We start from the raw sequence: 19,372 nt of genomic DNA, 5'->3' as shown, positions 1-19,372 counted from the left end.
GCGAACACCCAAGGTAGTCATCGGGGTTGCTGGTAGTTCTGGTATCCAAACGAGGCTGAAGAGTCGACGTTCAGCATGGGGAAGTCTGTTGGCGGTAACTGTATCTGCATTGGTGTTGACATTTGCTGAGGTGGGAATGATGGCCACATGGCCGATTGTGCCTGGACCGGGGTGGTGTTCATTGGGGTAGAATGCATGCTGTGTTGTGATGTTGCTCCCAAGGATGATTGACTGCCTGTCGGGAGGATTGGCATGTTATGCGGAGCAAAGGATGGTTCGAACATGCTACCAGAGTCGTGTCTAAGATTTTGGGTGGGAGGGGCGACAAGTGATTCCAAAGACTCATTGCTGAGTGTTGCTTGGGTGAAGAACAGAGACATGTTGGGCATAGCTTGACCAGGTTCTGGAGATCGGAAGGGTGCTAAGTTGGCAGTGGCCTCAGGTAATCTGATACCCCACTGGTTTGCCAGTCGATTGATTATCTCCAAGCAGCACGAGGCATAACGGTGGTTCACAGACATCGTTTCTAAGTCCTCTGGGGTGGGGTCAGCATCCCGTCGGGGAATGAACTCAGGGGCAAACTTACGCATTGCTTGGGTGAGCTGCACTGCTGCACCTTGGGAGGGAAGGTTCATGAGATGGACTGTGCTGGCCGACAGAAGGATGGGGCTAACGGCCAAAGACGTTCTTCTCAGCCCATACATTCCGCGGAGCGCATTCATGAGTTTTGAGATTTCTGTGGCGCAATAGGTCGCCAGCTCCCGCGGATAGAGTCCAATGTCTGAAAGGTCGAGCTTCATGAAAGGTCGGAAAAGACTGAAAGTGGTCAGCAAAATTCCGTGTTCTTTCCCAAGAGAATACTCACTGCAAGACGCATTGATGATAGTACATGTGAAGCACGATTACGTGCGGCATTGCAGTATTTTGAAGCTGGAACATCTCAGGCAGCTCGCTGTACCACATTTGGTACTGATGATATGCTGACGCCAGTCGGCGCGGTGTGAATCTTTCTCTGGGTGCGTAAAGGTTGAGGTTGATGTCATTGATCATCTCGGAGAGCTTGCTCTGAATGCTGTGGAAGAGGAGGCATTTCATAGGCTGCACAGCGCTCGGACTGACTGGCAAGTTGGCGTCTTCGTACGGTTGCCAGAAAAGTGCATCCAACTTTTCCGAGTTCATAGCTGCAAATTGTGTTAGCAGTCATCCAAGATCAATAGATGTCCATGACCTACGCTTATCAATCTCAATAGCATTCTTGGGTATTGAAGATGGCCTGCCCAATGCCAGACAGCAGATCATCTCACAGTTGAAGACGCCCCAGAATGTCAACTTTCGAATGTCCATCTCGCTGGACCGCAAGTTTGGCTCCCCTGCCGTAGTTTCTGCCAGATGGAGGCCCATTTCCATAGCAAGACGTACAGATCTTCCAATCATGCGATAGCTGATGTGATCACGGCCTGCAGAACCCTCTCTGACAGCCATCACCGCCAGAGCTTGGACAGACGTCAATTCTGCCGCGCCAATGTTCTCAGATAGTCTTTGTGCCTCGCTAAAGAAGTAGTCTCCTGCTCGGTCGCGTGCTGCAGGTCGGTCTGAGTATTGGCAAGCAACCGAGCACACCGCATTCACCAGCATAGCGCTACAGTACTTGGTCGAACCTCGAGACATGTCCCGCAGGAAGTGATCTTTGGAGAAGAAGCAAAAGAATGGATGACTCCAGGAAAAGTAAAGGTTGAGTAGGTGGTCCACAAACTCGGCGTCTTGAGGTACGCGGAACCAAGACGATGACCCTTCTGTCACTGCGCTCTGGTTCCCTGCATCGTTCCATTTTGCGTCTGTCGGACTGCGTGACGATTCGTTTCGTGTTGAAGGAGCTTGCGTATGAAATGTGGCTCCTGGAGGTCCGCTTGGCCCAGAGAGGTCGGTATCCAACGTTCGCAGCTTTTCGGTATCTCCAGCATTGATGGCTTCGGCTAGGGAGTCGAGTCTTTCGCCCCGACGAAGACTGTGAAATAATGCAGTGGCCTCGTGCTCTGGAAGAGCACACAAGGAATTGATGACGACATCGAGCGCGGTATTTTTGTTTTGTAGTGATGCTATATCTTTTCGAAGTGCACCTTTGCGTCGGTGGTCCGTGTCTTGGTCGTAGCTGCAGTCTGTTCGGTAGACCGCCATACAGGTGGAACATGAGGGAAGCCCTCCATCACACTGCAAAACAATTGAATCAGTAAGAGCTTTGAATACTGAAATATGATGCGATGCGACTGACCTTGCTCTTTCGTTTGCGACAAGGAATGCAGGCAGAAGAAACGGCTTTCCGCTTCGCCGACTTTGGAGGTGCCATGCTGGCTAATCCGTCGCTTGAACCTTGTTCATCTTTGGGGAGGATTGTTCTCGGGGGCATAACAGGTCAATGGTATGAATCGGTGGAAGTGGGAAACACGCTTGAGACGTAGAACTACAAAAGGAAGAACAATTGGACTGAAGGAAAGGAAGACGAGCAGGCTTGGAAGTGGAAAGTTACAAGAATAAAGGCAAAGTAATCAGAAAAGGTAAATTGACAAAAAGAAGGACGCGACGGTGAGTTTATGGAGTTAGACCTGACTCCGGACAACCTTTGAACGATGCTGAATAAGAACGAACGGATGCTAAGATTGTGGGAATAAGGGTAGGTCCATGTCAAGGCTTGGCCATGATTTAGTTCATGGCGTACGGATAAACAGGAGTGGATAGCCTCGACCGAGTAAGAATTGCACATCACTCATGCGAGATACTACTACCAAAGCGCACGATCGCCGGTGACAAATATGGACACAAAAGATGGGACAAGTCTCGAAGGGCACGTAACGCTCTCCCCTTGGCACATAGCAGCAGTTAGAACCAGACAAAAGAGTCCGGGCGCAAACACAATTGATGGACTTAGCTTGGCATAATCCAACCTTGGACTCGAATTGCGAGCGAAAAGTTGGGGACGCAGGGTAAGGTTGTGTGGTGTTAGTGGCTGGTGGGCGCCGAGGTTGCCGATTTGTGAATTCTAGAGAATCAGAGACGAAAGATTGTCCACTTGGCGTACTGCTGATCCGCCGACTCTTCCATCTTAAGTCCGCTTGCGACTCCGTACGATATCGAAGGTCGTTCCAATTGCCTAGGCATCGGAGACGCAACAGCGAAATCCTATGGTGGTGACGCAAAAATTGGGTGTGATTTGCGCTCGGGTGTCGGCGCGCCGCCGCCGTTCAGCCACTGATCCGTGCATACAAGGCTTGTTTGAGTTCGAGTTTGGATTGTGAGCCTGGGGGAGACAGGGCCTCGGTCTGGCGATTGTCCTTGTCTCCGTTGTCTTGTCTCTGCTGCGACACTGTCATCCAGTGGCCAGTCACTATCATCGGTATTCTTTGCTACTTGTGCAGGGACTCGGCACCCTGCTGGGGTCTTCGCCAGGTCGTCGTATACATGATTAGTAAACCACGTATCGGCTTCAGTTCGTGTCAAACCAGAAGTCTATGGATACTTTGTGGGGCGTTGGCCGGTAGAAGAGAGTCTAGTTTCGGCAAGCGAAATACTTCGAAAGAGCTGTGGTTCGAATGAGCCAAGCAGTCACAAATCGCGATGTCTACGAGTCGGTGACCATGCCTCCACCACTGTGGCTTGAGCCTTGGGCTCTTCCAAAAGCAATGGATGTCAGTACGTACGTATCACAATTTCACTTTTCTGTGTATCAGAACAGGGGTTGCCTTGTGATGCGTCTTTACTTCATTCTATACGGGGCTGCGGAGAAAGATATAGCATTGCACGGAGAAGGGCAATTCGATGTACAACCCAGATACCATCTATGTCTGGGAACCCCTGAACCACCTGGTTCATCACGACATACAGATCTGCTCATGGCAAATGTACCGCAATGCTCTCTGCGTGTGTACATCGTACCTTGCGTTCATCATGAGTCAGGATGATTGGGCTTTCTCTGGCTTTCTTCGACGTTGGTTCTTGGCAGGACGCTGACCATCTCAAAGCTTTGCGCCGCCAGAGTGAAGCCTCATTCTAGCGTGAAAAGCACCTGCATTTCTCGTGGCAAGTTGGCTAGCAGTGGGCATCCGCAATACTGAGTTTATCATGCACGCGGATGTGGACCTTGATATCAACAGCAGGTGGCAAAGAGACTTGAAGCCACCTTCGAAAATCGGCCGAATATTCTGAAAGCAAATGGATGGGAACGAGGCTGCCGTTGATGTATTGTAGGGAATTCGGAGCAGGCGCCGTTCAAAGGCAAGACTAGACGAAGCCATGACCCAATGCCTCGGTAAACGTCACTCCGACTTTTCTGGTAACTGGTAACTGGTAACTAGCTCCGGGGATAGAGCGCTGAGACTTGATGCGGTGTACAATGTGTGAACCGCTGTCCCCTGTTGCTTCCCTTCGATACCGGAAACAATACTACAGGGAGGCATTTCCCAGATTGCGATTAGCAGCAACTTGAACCAAGCCGTCAAGAGATGTCAGTCTGCCATAGACATTCCGCTTGTCTTGTGATTGAAACATGCTCCAGTTCAGGTCAGCCAGTATTTCAGCCGCTTGTGATCTGGGTACAAGAACAATGACTCGTCTAGTTGCAGGGTTTGCTAGGACTTAAGCTGCTGCATACAGGCCGCAAGCCCTCGTCTCAACACATCAGGGCTCATCGGATGTGTCCGCATGCACAACATACACACTTGCCCCCCTTTAAATGAGCCTCCTCCGGCCTCTGCCGGAAGCAGCACCAATTAACTTCACACGCTTAACCTGTCCCGGACAACAACCGAAAAAGAGCATGCGCCTACCTGAATTGGATGTTCTGCGTGCTAGGATCCCACCTGTTGTCGCGCGATGTGGGCTTTTGAGGAGCTCCATCATTGTTGACTACGGATGATGCCGCAGCGCTGGGACCCCCGAACCGTATACCCATCTCTGGCGTCCACATACCCGGCGTGGGCGACGCGGTCGCCGCTACTGGGGGAGGGGCGACATTGGCTCTGGTAGGCAGTGGCGCTGCCAGTGGTGGTCCTGGTCGTGGAGTTGTACGGGGTTGCTGTTGGTTCATCAATGTCTCCTGCTGCTTCTGTTGTCGCAAATTTGTCTGATTGGCATTTTGCAAACTCATCTGAGCCATAGAAGTGCTCAAATCGTTTTCGAGCGATGAAGACTCCGCGCGTCGTTGGTAGACAAAGTTCCGGCAATCGTCGCGGAAGCGTGTAACAATACTGGCAAGGTCGTTGTAAAATTTACGGCCGGTCTCAAGGTTTGAGATGATTTCCTTATACGCCAAATATGCATTTTCCAGATTTTGCAAAGCTTGTTCACGGTCCTTTGTTGAGGTGTCTCCTTTTCTTGCAACAGTGAATGAGCTATTGGCTTGCTGGACTCGCTCGAGGAGGTCTTCTTGTTCTGTTCTCTCTGCGTTGATGTCGTTGCGGTCGGCGGTGTACTTCTCTAGTCTTTGGTCGAAGAAGCTTTCGAACTGAATCGCCTCAAGTGTTTGCATAGGGTACTCCCTTTCCAGACGCGCGGCTTCGCGCAGAAGGTCGGCATTAACATCATCGGCCTTTGCCTTTGCTCGAACATTTTCGATTTTACGCTTGCGACGGTTTTCGAAACGGGCAATGTCGTTGAGCACAGCGCGAAGATTGTTTGCTTCCCTCTCGACTTTGGTAGTCATGGTTGCACGTCGACTGCTCGGAACATAATCCTCGAGATCGCGATCTGTGCCAGCAAGCAGGCGAATCAAAGCCTCGTTGTCTTTTAGCTTCTTCTGAACCAGCTTGTCGCTATTGCCAGCTTGTTTGAGATAACCGTCGATCTCTGTGACTTGAGCGTATAGCTTGCGGGATGCCTCGTTCGATGGCGGTCTTGCCCACCTGTCAGTTCCGTATTTCCGTCGCGCAGCATCATCCTCGGAAGACTCTGATCGCAGCATCTCTACACCTTCTTGATATGTTGCCCGGTCACTGTTTTTCAGCTTCTCTGTATCGGCCATGGCACTGTGGAGCCTGTAGATACCATTCATCTGCCGGACCTCTTCAGCATGACTAGCCACACTGGGAGGGAGACCAAGGGGCTTCTCAAGAGCCTGTAAAGAACCGGGAAGACCAAGTGATTTCAAAAGTTCGTGTATGCCGAGAGTGAGTTCCTCAAGCTGCTGGACAATGGTGTTGTTGACCAGACGATCTCTGCGGTCGACGTAGATACTAGCTGCGACATGGACCGAATATGGAACAAGTTTTGAGAAAAGTGGTTTGCCGAGTTCTCCATGATCCCCGAGCATAGTCAATGGTTCGGAAACTTCCTTGGGCACTCTTGCAGTGACCATGCTTGCCCTATCAAGGATTTTGAGCTCAGACTTGGGCGGCACTGGCAGGAGGTAGATCATATCGTTGTCTTTCTCAGCTCTTTTGAGGTCTTCAGAGACTCTTGCTCTGAGACCGTTTGCATCGTCCTGTACAGCCTTGTTGACGTATTTGGTCTCACGCAAAGCCTCATCGGCACACTTAAGACTGTCACGCAGACGAGCAACCTCTTCGCCATATTTTCTCTTCTCAAGACAGTCACAAGCGGCGCGATATTGAGCAGCAGCAGCGAAGTGGTGGTGCTTGGCGTTCATGTGGTGGATCCATTCACTACTGACAGAGTCGCTCTTGATGCCCCAGTCACCAGCATCGTTGTAGAAGTCGCTGACCTTAGCAGCGAGCTTTGCGATGCTAGCATCTTTGAGACCATCTTTTACAGCCTTTTGCCAGAAACATTCTTGAGCTTGAGCCAGCATAAGGTATTCCAAGCTCTCCAGTGTAGAGGTATCCATGTCCTCGGGTGGAGAGGTCCTCATATCTGGGACTATAGTCGTTTTCAAATGGGAGATGACACCAGCAGATAGACAGAAGTAGTTGCAGGCAGCTTTCAGGCCGTCACTAGTGCTTCTGTTGGACGACATGGCCAGTTGGGAGTACATAGCGGCCAAGTTGAAAAGAACGTTGGCAAGTTCGAAGCGGATGTTGTCCTGAGATAGCGGCCTTTGAGTGTTGTAGCCTAAAGCAGGGTACCAGATGAATTCCAGGCCGATGTCGACGGGAAATTTGGCACCCATCCAGACGAGCTGGGCAGCATATTGCTGGAGCTTGCGAACGCCGCTGGTATGAGGCTCGAGAGCGTGGACAGCGGCATGTCTGAGGTGGTCTATTTGCTCGAGATCGGTGGTGAACATGTCCGGGTGTTGGTCATATTTGGTCGAGATGTAGCGCTTGATGGCTTCGGCGATGGAGACATTGTGGGTGCGGCGGAAGGGCAGATGTAGGATGTTGCTCCTGTTTCGGTGAGTGAGATGGATGACATGAAGTGTCTGCGAGGTAGAACGTACGAGGCCATGGCGGAAGAGTCGGCCTACGAGGTCGTAGGAGCTTGATGGTGCGCAACAGATCAAAACTGTCTTTAGCTGTTTATGCTATTCCGTCATGCGCGAAACTTGTGGCTCAGCCCGACTGCCCGGACATGCAAATGTGGCGCGTTGTCCTTCCTGTCCGCGGGGTTGACGCAAAGTTACCCTGCAGTTGATCAGGCACGACAGTCGGGGACAGAGTTGGACAATTCAGGAAACGACTGCTGTCTGCCACGTAATGGAGCTGACTGCAGTCACTGCACTGTAGCCACAAGTGTGGCAGGTGCAAGATCGCTCCTGCTGATGATGGGTCTGGAACGTGTACTGTAATCAAGCTTGGCGCCTTCCTGTCCAAATGTCCGAAACGCAGCATAGCACGCCATCCCTCCTTCCTCGTAATCTCACCTCTTGCTCACATTCTTCTCATACCTCTGCACCTTCTCTACTCTGCTCAGCTTTCCAAACACATCTTTCTCCCACAAAACACCATGTCGGATCACACCTACAACTTCAACATCACCATGACTTGCGGCGGCTGCTCCGGCGCAGTTGAGCGTGTCCTCAAGAAGCTCGACGGTCCGTGGCCAACTACCCTTTCTCGTCCACGGTACTGACGTTTTTACCAGGTGTCAAGTCCTTCGACGTCTCTCTCGACAACCAAACCGCATCCGTTGTCACCGAACCCTCCCTTGACTACAACACCGTGCTGGAGAAGATCAAGAAGACTGGCAAGAAGGTCAACTCGGGCGAGGCTGACGGCCAACCCCAAGCTGTCTAAGCAACACGATGCATATAACCCATGGAGTTGGATACCTTCTGCTTGAGCTACTTCATAATATGTCATAAACCGTGGGCAGGCCCCACCTTTCCTCAGAATCGCGCTTCCACCTTGCGCTCAGTGTCTGCTAGCGCCCAATCACTTCTGTGCTGCTTGCTGCGGACTTGATTCACCTGGCTCTTGCTGAAACCCTTGGCCTCAACTGCAGGGTTGTACCCGAGTCCGTTCTTCTGTCCGACTGTCTGCGAGTCCACAGACTCACTTGCCTTGCCGTCCGCTCTCTTGTACACCGTAACCACAACAGCACCACCCAGGCCAAGGTTGTGTTGTAGCGCTGCCGTAGTGCCCTTGACTAGTCGGTTGTTGGCCCAGCCACGCAGATGCCAGACAAGCTCTGCGCATTGTGCAATGCCTGTTGCACCAAGTGGATGGCCTTTAGAGATGAGCCCTCCTGAAGGGTTGATGACCATCTTTCCGCCGTAGGTAATGTCTCCTTTGCGCACCATTTCATGTGCCTTGCCGTGCTCGCTCAGCCCTAGTGCATCGATAACAATCATCTCATTGGCTGAGAAGCAGTCATGAAGTTCGCAGACCTTGATATCCTTCACAGAAACACCTGCTTCGGCCAGAGCCGTCTTGGCCGCATTCTTTGTCATCTCATAGCCCATCAAGTCGATGCTGCTGCGCGAGAACAGAGAGGTTGCATCAGTGGCAAGACACTGACCAGCGATGAGGACTGCCTGCTCTCTGAGATGTGGTCTAGCATTCAAGAAATCCTCAGACACCAGGACTGCAGCGGCACCTCCATCTGAAGTCGGACAGCATTGAAGTTTTGTCAGAGGTTCATGGATAGATGGAGCATCCATGACTTGCTGCAGAGTGTATTCATCCTGGAATTGCGAGTAGGGGTTACGCTTGGAGTGTTCGTGATTGACTCTTGCAATCTCTGCAAAGTCTTCCTTCTTTGCCCCGTACTTTTCCATGTACTCTCTTCCAGCGTTGCCGAACATTTGGGCAGCTCCGGGAGCACTGGTGATGCCTCTGGTTGCCTTCATCATGTCCACAGTTGTGCCGGTAGGGTTAGTTCGGTCCTGGAAGAAACTCTGCAGAGAGCCTGGGAACATCTTCTCGAATCCGACAACCAAGACACAATCGGAAGCTCCGTTTGCAACCATAGTACGGCCAAGATTAAGTCCTGTTGAACCAGTGCTGCAGTTGTTGTTGACATTGTAGATGGGAATTTGTGTCATGCCGAACTGGTAAAAGACACGCTGACCACAAGTACTGTCGCCGTAGCAGTAGCAGGCTATGCCTTGCTCAACATCATCATAGTTGATTTGAGCATCCAGCATTGCCTTGACACCGGCCTCGAAGCCTAGTTCTGTGTAGTCGACCTTGCCCCTAGGCTTGATGAACTTGGTCATGCCAACGCCGAGGACGTAACATGGTGCCTTTGTTTTCTTGCCCATGGCCGTCGTGTTTTCCGTATGTTGTCTTTGGTATTGTTTTGTGTGTTGCTTATTTCTAACTGAGTAGCTGGCTTATTTGTAGCAGCCAGCTCCACCTTTGACCATCTACTAGGTAGGTAACGGATACAGGCGGGTCCGCCTTGTCTCCGTAGAGTGCGGAGACAAATGCGGAGAGAGCTCTCTCCTGCCGAGGTTCCCTTCATCCTCGCAAATACATCCGCGGCACTTTTACTTACTGAGTCAGTCAGTCTATACCAATAAACTTAGCCTCAATAAGTAGTTGACTTCAGGTCTTAAGATAGAGAAGTTTTTGTTGATCAGATTGCTGTTACAGACCAATGTGGAAAGCCGGCACGGAGAGAAGTGCGTTTGGCAGAATGCTTCACAAACGCCGACAGACACCGACGTGATTTGAGCCTCAAAACGAAAGAAGCTACAAAGCTCATCCTTCTTTGACAGACTGTACTTTCATGTCAACCCAGTAGTTATCCTGAGTGCTAGTTGTGTAAGTAAACGATGGAACCAAGTTCTATATCTTCGAGCTCAGGAATGGCAGCTGAGTGTAATGTCCCAGTCCTAAATCAAAACTACAACATCCTTTACCAGTCATGTCAGGCCAACTCCCAACCGACTCTCACCAGCCAGAGAAACTATGCATGACTCCTCTGGATCTGAAGACTGAGACCATCAAGGTGGATCTCAAACGCCTGGCCACAGACATCACCTACGGAAAACAGCTCTCCCAAGGAAAAGGCTTTCGTATCTACGATGACTCCTTTTCCAAGCTTCTTGGATCCAATCCTAGCATCACTCAAGTCCAAAGCCGAGATTATCAGTTTGCACATGAGGCAGGCGTGTACATCAAGTCAACCAACCGCGTCTACTTTACCGCAAACTTCCAGACTTGCGACCCCATCGCGTTGTACTCTGTAGACGCCTCTTCCCTCAAAGTCGCAGACGATGATTTCAGCGGTATAGTTCAAGCAAACGGCGCCTGCAACTACAAAGACAAAATCCTCTATTGCTGTCAAGGCGACAAGACCAATCCCTCGGGCTTGGTGCTTGTAGACCCAATCTCCAAAACCTCAGAAACCCTCATCAACAATTTCCAAGGCCGCCCTTTCAACAGCGTAAACGATGTAATAATCCACCACGCCAACGACGAAATCTGGTTTACAGATCCTACCTACGGGTATGAACAAGCCTTCCGCCCATCCCCCGACTTGCCGTCTCAAATCTACCGGTTCAACCCACGAACAAACCAAATCTGGTGTGTTGCAGATGGGTTCGTGCAATGTAATGGACTTTGCTTTTCTCCCGACTACAAGAAAATGTATGTTACGGATACGGGAGCATGTCAAGCGCACACCGGCCCCAAAGACGGCCACAACTTTTCCATGAACCCGAGGTTACCAGCTACAATCTACGTCTACGACGTCCTCGAAAACGGCACGCAGCTTGGCAATCGCAAAACCTTTGCCTACTGTGACAATGGTGTTCCTGATGGAATCAAATGCGACGAAGAAGGAAATGTGTATTCGGGATGTGGGGATGGAGTGCATGTGTGGAATGCGCAAGGAACTTTGATTGGAAAGATTGTTACGGGAGGTTGTGTGGCTAATTTCTGCTTTTCGAAGGAGGGCATGTGGATGTTTGGGGAAGAGGAGTTGTATCTTTGTAGGTTGGGTGCTAAGGGGGCTTTGGTGGGTATTGAGTGTGAGTAGGGTTGTGCTGTCGATATATCCTTACTGTAGATAAGGAGATTCAAAAATTTGCATCCATCATAGCAACTGGACATGAGACGGGATTGTATGGGTGTGTTTTATACTTTCTACTGACCGGCCTCTCGACCATCGAGTTGACAGCAGCCATTTCTACATTTATACTTTTGACGTCTTGCCGTGAACGGAATTATGAAACAGGGAAGTCACGACAAAGACCCCATCGCTCCTCCCGCACATCATCCATTATGCATGCCTTTCTTAGACTATGCAATTCCGTGATTGGAAAGCACGATCGGTCGCTTTTTCTTATCTTGAGATCTTTCGTGCCTTTCGTGTTTGTCAAAGGTGTAGTGTTTCATGATCAGGATATCAGGCAGTCATGGCCAATGTAACAATAGACAGCAAACTCTCAGGCAAGTCGAAATGTATCAATAGACAGCACACTCTCAGACAAGTCGAAATTCGAAGAAAGTAGGTTCATGTTTTGATAAAGTGTTGACCTCATCTATGACTCAAATGGAGTATAGTTTTGTCGCTGAAATACAACAGAGCGGAATGATGAGACAGATCTACAAGACCAACCATCTAGACAGACAGAATCTCTAGAGCAGAGAAACGAAAACAACAGAAAACTTTTAAACGTCGGAGACCTCGTATCGTTGGTATATTGGAAGAGAAGAAACCCAGCCAGAAACGCCGCCCGTTTTGGAGTCGAAAAAAGGATGTGGTATATCCAGTGCAGAAAAGCAGAACGCCGTAAGACACCAATCGCTGGAACGCATGACGGGATACAGAACCGTCAAAGGATAGAAGAAACGCATGGAAAGTGAGAAGAGTCGAGTCGACAAGAGCGCACTTATGCAACAGCAACAGCAAGACGTTGACGTTCTCTCTCCATGGCAAAGACCTTTCTGCTCATCTCGAGAACAGCCTCAAAGCCCTCACGACCCTTGATGGCATTCTGCCTGAAGCGCTCAACGGTAAAGTCCTCAATGCTGTTCTTAATCTTTTGCCAACCACCACAGAAAGCAGTGATCTGAGCAGATTGCTGGAAGATTGTGCGAGAGGTAGGACCAGCGGGGGAAGGACGGTAAACGACGGTTTCGCGGACGGAGAGGAGGTCGTTGAAAGTCATGTTGGTGCTGCACATTGTGACCTTCTTGGCGACAGGGTCAACGTATGAGGTTTCGTAGACTTGCGAGACATCCTGGCCGCCGAAGAACGAGGCGAGCCATTTGGGAGCGGATTGCTGGCAGGTGATGAGACGTTCGGTACGGAGCTGGTAGGGAAGTTAGCAATTGTACGTGTAAGTAGAGCAATGCAGCAGAAAACTCACAATGCCGGTGGCCGGGTCAACGTGACGCGAAATAGTGTCGACGGCGATAACGTGGGTGCTCTTATCGTTCCACGGGCAGTACTTGCGCCAGTTTGCAGTCGACACCTCCTCCCACGAGTAGTCAAACTCATGCTGTGACTCGAAGAACTTCATTGCTGCAGAAAATCGGCTGGGCGAGCGAGAGAGCGGAGCTGGGTCGAGAGAATGCTAGATATACGAAACGCGGACTGGTCGCCGATGGACGGCAGGGAGCGTTGGGAACTTTGGTTGATCCTTAGGGATTTTTCGCGGTTGCGGTGTTGTAACTCGTGGACGTAGAAATAGCAGATGGAAATGTCGCGTGAGCAGAAAAGAAAGTCGTTCACGGTGTCGTGTGCTTCGTTACTGAAGGAAGAGTTCTTGCAGAAAGGGCAGATGGGAAAAAGAGCGTTCACGTTGCGAGTTTCGGTTCTTTGTTGGCGCGGCTTGTGCTTGGTGTGGCCAAAAATCTTCCTGAATCACTTCCGCGCGCCGATCTCGACACGCCTAGACACGCCTATTGGCGAATCTTTTCATCATCTCACTTGTGCAACTCGTCGATCTTTTCGATCACAGATTCAGAATAATGCATGTCGCACACAGGGCATCTGCCTGATACTAACCACACCACCCATCCGAGTCGAATAGAGATGGCCTTCGTCTTCAGAAGTCAGCGCCGTTCTTGGGGCCGCTGACTCAGTCTTGCATGTGAAAGTGGCTTCGGCCAAGGTCCCGGTTCTTCCTCGTCCATCTTTGAACTCTAAAGTCTAACAGGCATGCGAAACTCTGTTTGATCTGCTTGCTGACCAGGGCCAAAGGACGAATGGATCTATTGTATACCTCAGGCCATCAAGGTGTTCTGGTAGAGGACTGTACATGACGTTTCGTTGCTTGCCTAAGGCATCCTGGGAGTTATCTCCGTACGCTGAACCTGCAACACCGAGCCCACATCTCACGCTTGTGCAGAGTGTTATCTTCATTCATGACTTTACACAGTTTTTTCTGGGGATACTAAACAGAGTCGAGGTCATAGAGTCTTCTTCTTGAACGTTTTTTCAGCCTTGTATTACTGTGTATTTTCGTGACTACACTTTGCTGAGTCTAGGCTTACCGAGAGGTGTGTCTTGTATTACTTCCCAGTTTGAGCCTCGAAAGTCTGCAACTCGTCCGCCTTTTCTTCTTGTTCAGCCAGTCGTTTCTTCTCCGCTAGTTCTTCCATCCGTTGGGCTCTTGCATTCCTCCATCCTTGCCCATACTTTTCAAGCACCCAAAGGATAGGTGAGAACAGTAACACCACGCCTGCTATAAATGTAAAACACCATCCTCTGCCCATATGTTCGATCATGATTATGATGATAGCAGTACCGCCCGCTCCCATAAGGCAGCGGACGAGATTGTTCGCCGCTGTGGCTGTCGATGGGCTGAGCGGATAGAGGTCGACTAACATGACACTGTTGCAATTGAAGGCTCCGGTCAAGCAGAGTCCAATGAAGAACAACATAACCAATGGCGCTGCTAAATTGGTCTCCACGTCCATTATCCAGCCGTAGCAAAGTAAGGCTGCGTCGCCGACCACAAGCAGTGGCCATGTGATCTGGATGCGAGCCTTCTCGAGAGGAAAATCTTTGAGATCAGTCGCTCGCTTCTTGTCGACCGGAAAACCGTGCTTGACAGCTAGACGTCGGAAGTTCCAATCGAGAGCCTTTCCACCTAGGATTGGCGCAATCAGACATCCAACTCCGAATGGAATAAAGCAAAGACCTATCTGAAGGTCGTTGTAGTTGTAGATCCTCCCGAAGAGGTATGGCATGCTAGCTGTCACATCGTAAAAAGCTGTATACACCAGTGAGTTGTAGAACAACAGAAGTCCAGTATCTTTCTCGAAGACTATCTTGAGTGTCTTCAGGGGGTTCGGAATTCGCAATTTTCGGGCTTTAGCCAGTCGTGCTTCTTCTAGTCTAATGCTTTCACGAGTGACTGTACGGGTCAAAGCAGGTGCTTTAGCAGCCTTGCGCTCATGTAGATAGTTGATCAACGATTTGTTCCAGCTTTGAGGTTTGATGGCTCCATTGCCAACAACGTTACGACCAGTTTCCGGGAAAGCAATAAGAAATGGTACCAGGTAACAGGAGCTGAGGATGACCAAGAACCAGAATATCGATCGCCATCCCAAGAATTCTGCCAGTATACCTCCGAGTACTGGTCCAAGTGCGGGAGCAACCATAGGACCAGAAGTAACATAGCCCATGAATGTGCCCCTCTCAGCACTCGTTGCTATATCGGCAACGACACCACTGCCTAGCGCAATTGTGGCACCGCACCCAGCACTCTGCAGACATCTCAAAATGAGCAAAGAAACGTAATTTTGACAAAGTGCGATGCCTATACAAGCACCGATGTATATGACAAAGCATACAAAGTATGCTGGCCGCCTACCAGCCATATCTGCCAGGTCGCCAATGATGGCTGGTGCTATGCCCTGTGCGATCATATATGTGGTCAGAGTGAGGTTGATTAATGTTGCGGAAACGTGAAATTCCTTGGTCAACGAATTAAGAGCCGGGAAATAAATATTGGCAGAGACCTACTTCAGGTCAATGATGTATCCTGGTTGAACATGGCATAGATGCTTACAGCTGAAAAGAACCCGGCGCAAGCTGCTAACAAGACGATGAACCTCTTCTGACTTGCCGTGAACACAGTATATGGCGGTTCTGCTATACTGGACTCGACATCTCGCATATTGTTGTCCTCCACAGAAGCAGCCTCATCCTCGCTATTTGAGCTTGTTGTCGAAACATGGCGGATAGACTCTATTGCTTCTTCGGAATGATTCTGCTTTTTCTTTTCGTCTTTTCCATAGAGTGCATGTTCAACAGCTCCGGATCCAGTATGGCTCATAATCTCGTCTCCTGGTGTCTTTTCATTATGATGGTTTTCTCGAGATGACGGTGGACGAGACATGCAGAGATGGAGGTACAAGATGAAAAGAGGGTAAGAAGGAAAGTGATCACCTAAAACAACCTACAAATTACGTGCCTACGATGCCCTATCAGCGCTTGTAGGGTAACTGTCTCGCTGCCGGCTTCCGTGGTGTAAAGTCCGTATTGATGTAGGATATTGAGGCGATCTGTGATAGGGCATTTCGACTTGCCGCTGTCCGACATCGCGTTCCGATATCGCCCTCCGGTATCTTCGAAGTGTCGCCGGTGAGAAATGCGGAACGAAAGAAGCAAATCATGTCGATCGAGATCACGATGACTATGATGGCAATGCGATGGCTACGAAAGTCATGGAAGGCTTCGAATGACGGATTCCAGCTCGTGCTGGAGCCAAGACAAACGTCAGTTTGGGCAAGAGCTACGTAGGCGAGAGTTCACATGCGACAAGCTGCTTTGACTTGGAAGGTCAACAACTGTGTCAACAAAGACTAGGTCACCATGGCCGATATCACGGCAGCCTTCAACACAGCGTTGAAAGCTCATAATGCGCCGCCAGTCACATCACATCGCTATTCTATCGACCGACTGGACGAGTTCCTGAAAGAAGCATACAGCATTGTACGTCAAGATATTTTGAGTGAGGCATACACAATATCTTACTCGACAACAGAATGCTCGTATAGCAGACTTGACTGCATACCTTCGCGCCATCAGACCCTCCTACCTATCCACCGCTCCAGCACCTCGACGACCGCAACGACAGAACTCCGCCGACCAAAAATCCACACATGATGCAACACAACGACACTTGTCAGATACTGAAAGAGCCTCGATTGATGCCGAGGCAAAGACAGTGCTGCGACAATTGCATGCTGCCGTCGAGCGTATAAGCCAGATCGAGCAGATCAGACAAGACACTGCGTCTCATATCGCGCTGCGCAAACGCAATCAAGGCGGTCTCGGAGCCATCGGAAGATGGGCGGCTGGAGGAGCTGTCACTGCGAAGAGTGCAGAAGAGGAGATGGAAGAAGCCAGGCAAAAGATGCTCAACGCACATCGAGAGAGTATCGTCTGGTTCCTACAAGCCAAACTCAGGGAGGCTGGTACTCTTCAGGCCACCATGATGGAGATAAGGATACAACGTGAAGTTGAAAAGAGTAAAAGTGTGCTATACAAAGCAAAGAGCAGCAGCGTGCCTTCCGCTCACGGCTTCGATGCTGCATTGGACTCTGAGAAAACAGCAACACAAGAGCAGGAGCGGGCAGAGCCTCAGTTGAGCGATGAACAGATGCAACTCTTTGCACAAGAGAACCAAGACATGATGAAACATTACCAGGACACTTTAGATCAGGTCCGGTGAGTAAAGGGCAATTCTTGGTTCTTTGAACGATTAGCTAACCTCAGGAACAGCACGGCGGAAAGATCTCTTATCGAGATCTCAGAACTACAGTCGACTCTTGTCACCAATTTGACGGAACAGAATGAGCACATTGAGCAACTTGTGCAAGATTCTTTCTTCACGACAGAAAATGTTGGAAGAGGAAACAAGGAGCTCAAGCGAGCAAGCGAACGCCCCAGCAGTGCAAGGATTCTATTCCACAGCACATGCGCATTCTGTGCCTTCCTCGTCGTGTGGGATTTGATATTCTAGGATCCGAGTCATAATCACATGCAATCGCAAGAGATTATATCTCATTTATATATCAACTCGTATCATTCGATGAATGCTCGGCGTTTTGGTCAGAAAGCGGGTTAAGACCGACGGCATCAGGCGGACGGATCGAGCCTCGGAACGTCGTGGTGAGCACGAGGGACGTGGGGATCCCGAGGTTCAATTGTTGACAGGGTACAAGGCACATATTGGCATGATGTAGTAAGACAATACTACTGAGACCTCGTCCTCTGCTCATGCTCTCTTCTTCTCGTTTTGTTATAGAATCATCCTGCTATCAGTCCACCTTGCACTCAGCCGATTTCGCCCTGAATTTTCAGCCTGAGTTCGTGTAGCTCGCCAAGAATCGGATCCTGCCCGCCATTCCCTCCGCATTATTACTTGATCGAAACCCCGCCAGTGGTGTGGTTGACAAAGGAGATTCGGAAAATGGTTTCGTCTTCTAATTCCTCAGATCCGCAATCTCGCCTTCAACAAATCACTTCACACATGTCCACCACAAACACAATGAAGGCATCATCTTTCGGAGCAGACGTCGTGCCCCAGGCACCTGAAGATCCCTTGTTTGGATTGATGGCAGCTTACCGCCGCGACACTGATTCAAACAAGGTCGATCTCGGAATTGGTGCCTACAGAGACAACAACGCAAAGCCCTGGGTTTTGCCCGTCGTGAAGAAGGTGTGCACCAATGTCTACTCTAAGCAACACTATCCCTAGCAATACACAATTAGAAAGGAAACATGTGCTTGTCGTCCCAAAGAGCTAATCAAGTTTCTTATCTAGGCCGATGACCTCCTTCGTCAAGACCCCAACCTCAACCACGAGTACCTACCGATTGCCGGTCTCGCAGACTTCACCACCGCCTCGCAAAAGTTGATCCTCGGCGCCGATTCGCCTGCTCTCAAGGAAAAGCGTGCTGTCGCCCTTCAGACAATCTCAGGAACTGGTGCCGTACACTTGGGCGCCGCCTTCCTGGCCAAGTTCTACACCCCCTCGAACTCTGAGGCCAAGACAGTCTACGTCTCCAACCCTACATGGGCCAACCACAACCAAATCTTCTCCAATGTCAAGCTTCCTATCAAGAACTACCCATACTTCTCTGCCGAGACCAAGGGCCTTGACTTCAAGGGTCTGATCCAGACAATAGAGAAGGCTCCTGAGGGCAGTGTCGTCCTGCTGCATGCTTGCGCACACAACCCCACCGGTGTCGATCCTACTCAAGATCAGTGGAAGGAGATCGCCTCGCTCATGAAGAGCAAGTCCCAGTTCCCCTTCTTCGATTGCGCATACCAAGGCTTTGCATCAGGCGATCTGAACAAGGATGCTTGGGCAATTCGCTACTTTGTTGAGCAAGGCTTCGAGATGTTCGTCGCTCAGAGTTACGCAAAGAACTTCGGTCTGTACGGCGAGCGCGCTGGTTGCTTCCACTTTATCGCCGGTCCTGGTTCCCACGCTGCCGATACTGCAACTCGTGTTGGTAGCCAGTTGGCCATTCTTCAACGTTCCGAGATCAGTAACCCTCCCGCATACGGTGCCCGTATTGCATCGGTCATTCTCAATGACGAGAAGCTGTTCGCCGAGTGGGAGGAGAACCTCCGTGAGATGAGTGGTCGTATCATCTCGATGCGCAAGGCCCTCAAGGGCAAGCTTGACGAGCTGCAGACTCCTGGCACCTGGGATCACATCACCAACCAGATTGGCATGTTCAGCTTCACTGGCTTGACCGAGAAGCAAGTCCTCAAGATCAGATCAGATGCCCACGTCTACATGACCAAGAACGGCAGAATCAGTGAGTACCACTATGAAGATGTGCATTCAAAAGATATTGACTGTTTGCAGGCATGGCTGGTCTTAACACCAACAACGTCGAGTACTTCGCCAAGGCTGTCGACAAGGTCGTTCGCGAGACTTCATAAATGTAGCTCGCGGGACAGTTTTCCTGTCAGGTCAACGGGAAAAGCATGGGTCAGGAGTAAGTGCATTAATTGGGTAGACGGTAGGATATCTCTCTGCAGGACGATTCCTTCGGGA

At 50.3% G+C, this 19,372-nt stretch overlaps 9 protein-coding genes across 9 annotated transcripts; 4 read left to right on the top strand and 5 right to left on the bottom strand.

Annotated features, from left to right (window-relative positions):
• Positions 1 to 17: 17 nt before the first annotated feature.
• On the bottom strand, positions 18 to 2,404 carry M437DRAFT_49084 (uncharacterized protein; the record flags this gene model as incomplete). The annotated part of the gene is made up of 5 exons (XM_041021776.1): positions 18 to 535; positions 587 to 816; positions 866 to 1,181; positions 1,233 to 2,208; positions 2,270 to 2,404. 5 exons carry the CDS (start codon positions 2,402 to 2,404, stop codon positions 18 to 20), a joined length of 2,175 nt encoding a protein of 724 aa, XP_040879436.1.
• Positions 2,405 to 4,813: 2,409 nt separating this feature from the next.
• M437DRAFT_75573 (BRO1-domain-containing protein) lies at positions 4,814 to 7,392 on the bottom strand (the record flags this gene model as incomplete). The annotated part of the gene is made up of 2 exons (XM_041026450.1): positions 4,814 to 7,331; positions 7,385 to 7,392. 2 exons carry the CDS (start codon positions 7,390 to 7,392, stop codon positions 4,814 to 4,816), a joined length of 2,526 nt encoding a protein of 841 aa, XP_040879435.1.
• Positions 7,393 to 7,890: 498 nt separating this feature from the next.
• M437DRAFT_49057 (heavy metal transport/detoxification protein) lies at positions 7,891 to 8,180 on the top strand (the record flags this gene model as incomplete). Its single annotated transcript, XM_041021769.1, has 2 exons — positions 7,891 to 7,978; positions 8,029 to 8,180. The coding sequence occupies 2 exons, from the start codon at positions 7,891 to 7,893 to the stop codon at positions 8,178 to 8,180; spliced, it is 240 nt and encodes a 79-aa protein (XP_040879434.1).
• Positions 8,181 to 8,272: 92 nt separating this feature from the next.
• Positions 8,273 to 9,649, bottom strand: M437DRAFT_49614 (putative nonspecific lipid-transfer protein, mitochondrial precursor; the record flags this gene model as incomplete). The annotated part of the gene is made up of 1 exon (XM_041021859.1): positions 8,273 to 9,649. One exon carries the CDS (start codon positions 9,647 to 9,649, stop codon positions 8,273 to 8,275), a length of 1,377 nt encoding a protein of 458 aa, XP_040879433.1.
• A 656-nt stretch (positions 9,650 to 10,305) lies between these two features.
• M437DRAFT_49153 (calcium-dependent phosphotriesterase) lies at positions 10,306 to 11,373 on the top strand (the record flags this gene model as incomplete). Its single annotated transcript, XM_041021789.1, has 1 exon — positions 10,306 to 11,373. The coding sequence occupies one exon, from the start codon at positions 10,306 to 10,308 to the stop codon at positions 11,371 to 11,373; it is 1,068 nt and encodes a 355-aa protein (XP_040879432.1).
• Positions 11,374 to 12,229: 856 nt separating this feature from the next.
• On the bottom strand, positions 12,230 to 12,862 carry M437DRAFT_49811 (MSF1-domain-containing protein; the record flags this gene model as incomplete). Its single annotated transcript, XM_041021898.1, has 2 exons — positions 12,230 to 12,652; positions 12,710 to 12,862. 2 exons carry the CDS (start codon positions 12,860 to 12,862, stop codon positions 12,230 to 12,232), a joined length of 576 nt encoding a protein of 191 aa, XP_040879431.1.
• A 994-nt stretch (positions 12,863 to 13,856) lies between these two features.
• On the bottom strand, positions 13,857 to 15,628 carry M437DRAFT_49286 (MFS general substrate transporter; the record flags this gene model as incomplete). Its single annotated transcript, XM_041021810.1, has 2 exons — positions 13,857 to 15,311; positions 15,362 to 15,628. 2 exons carry the CDS (start codon positions 15,626 to 15,628, stop codon positions 13,857 to 13,859), a joined length of 1,722 nt encoding a protein of 573 aa, XP_040879430.1.
• A 539-nt stretch (positions 15,629 to 16,167) lies between these two features.
• On the top strand, positions 16,168 to 17,320 carry M437DRAFT_66276 (snare protein syntaxin-like protein 18/UFE1; the record flags this gene model as incomplete). The annotated part of the gene is made up of 3 exons (XM_041024715.1): positions 16,168 to 16,287; positions 16,340 to 17,025; positions 17,080 to 17,320. 3 exons carry the CDS (start codon positions 16,168 to 16,170, stop codon positions 17,318 to 17,320), a joined length of 1,047 nt encoding a protein of 348 aa, XP_040879429.1.
• Positions 17,321 to 17,848: 528 nt separating this feature from the next.
• Positions 17,849 to 19,257, top strand: M437DRAFT_84746 (PLP-dependent transferase; the record flags this gene model as incomplete). The annotated part of the gene is made up of 3 exons (XM_041028154.1): positions 17,849 to 18,019; positions 18,125 to 19,130; positions 19,181 to 19,257. The coding sequence occupies 3 exons, from the start codon at positions 17,849 to 17,851 to the stop codon at positions 19,255 to 19,257; spliced, it is 1,254 nt and encodes a 417-aa protein (XP_040879428.1).
• Positions 19,258 to 19,372: the final 115 nt, after the last annotated feature.

Source organism: Aureobasidium melanogenum, assembly GCF_000721775.1.
Source record: "Aureobasidium melanogenum CBS 110374 unplaced genomic scaffold scaffold_11, whole genome shotgun sequence".
NCBI classification, from domain to species: Eukaryota; Fungi; Ascomycota; class Dothideomycetes; order Dothideales; family Saccotheciaceae; genus Aureobasidium; species Aureobasidium melanogenum.
Note: the sequence above shows the minus strand (reverse complement) of the source record. Positions and strands in the feature narration are given on the sequence as shown.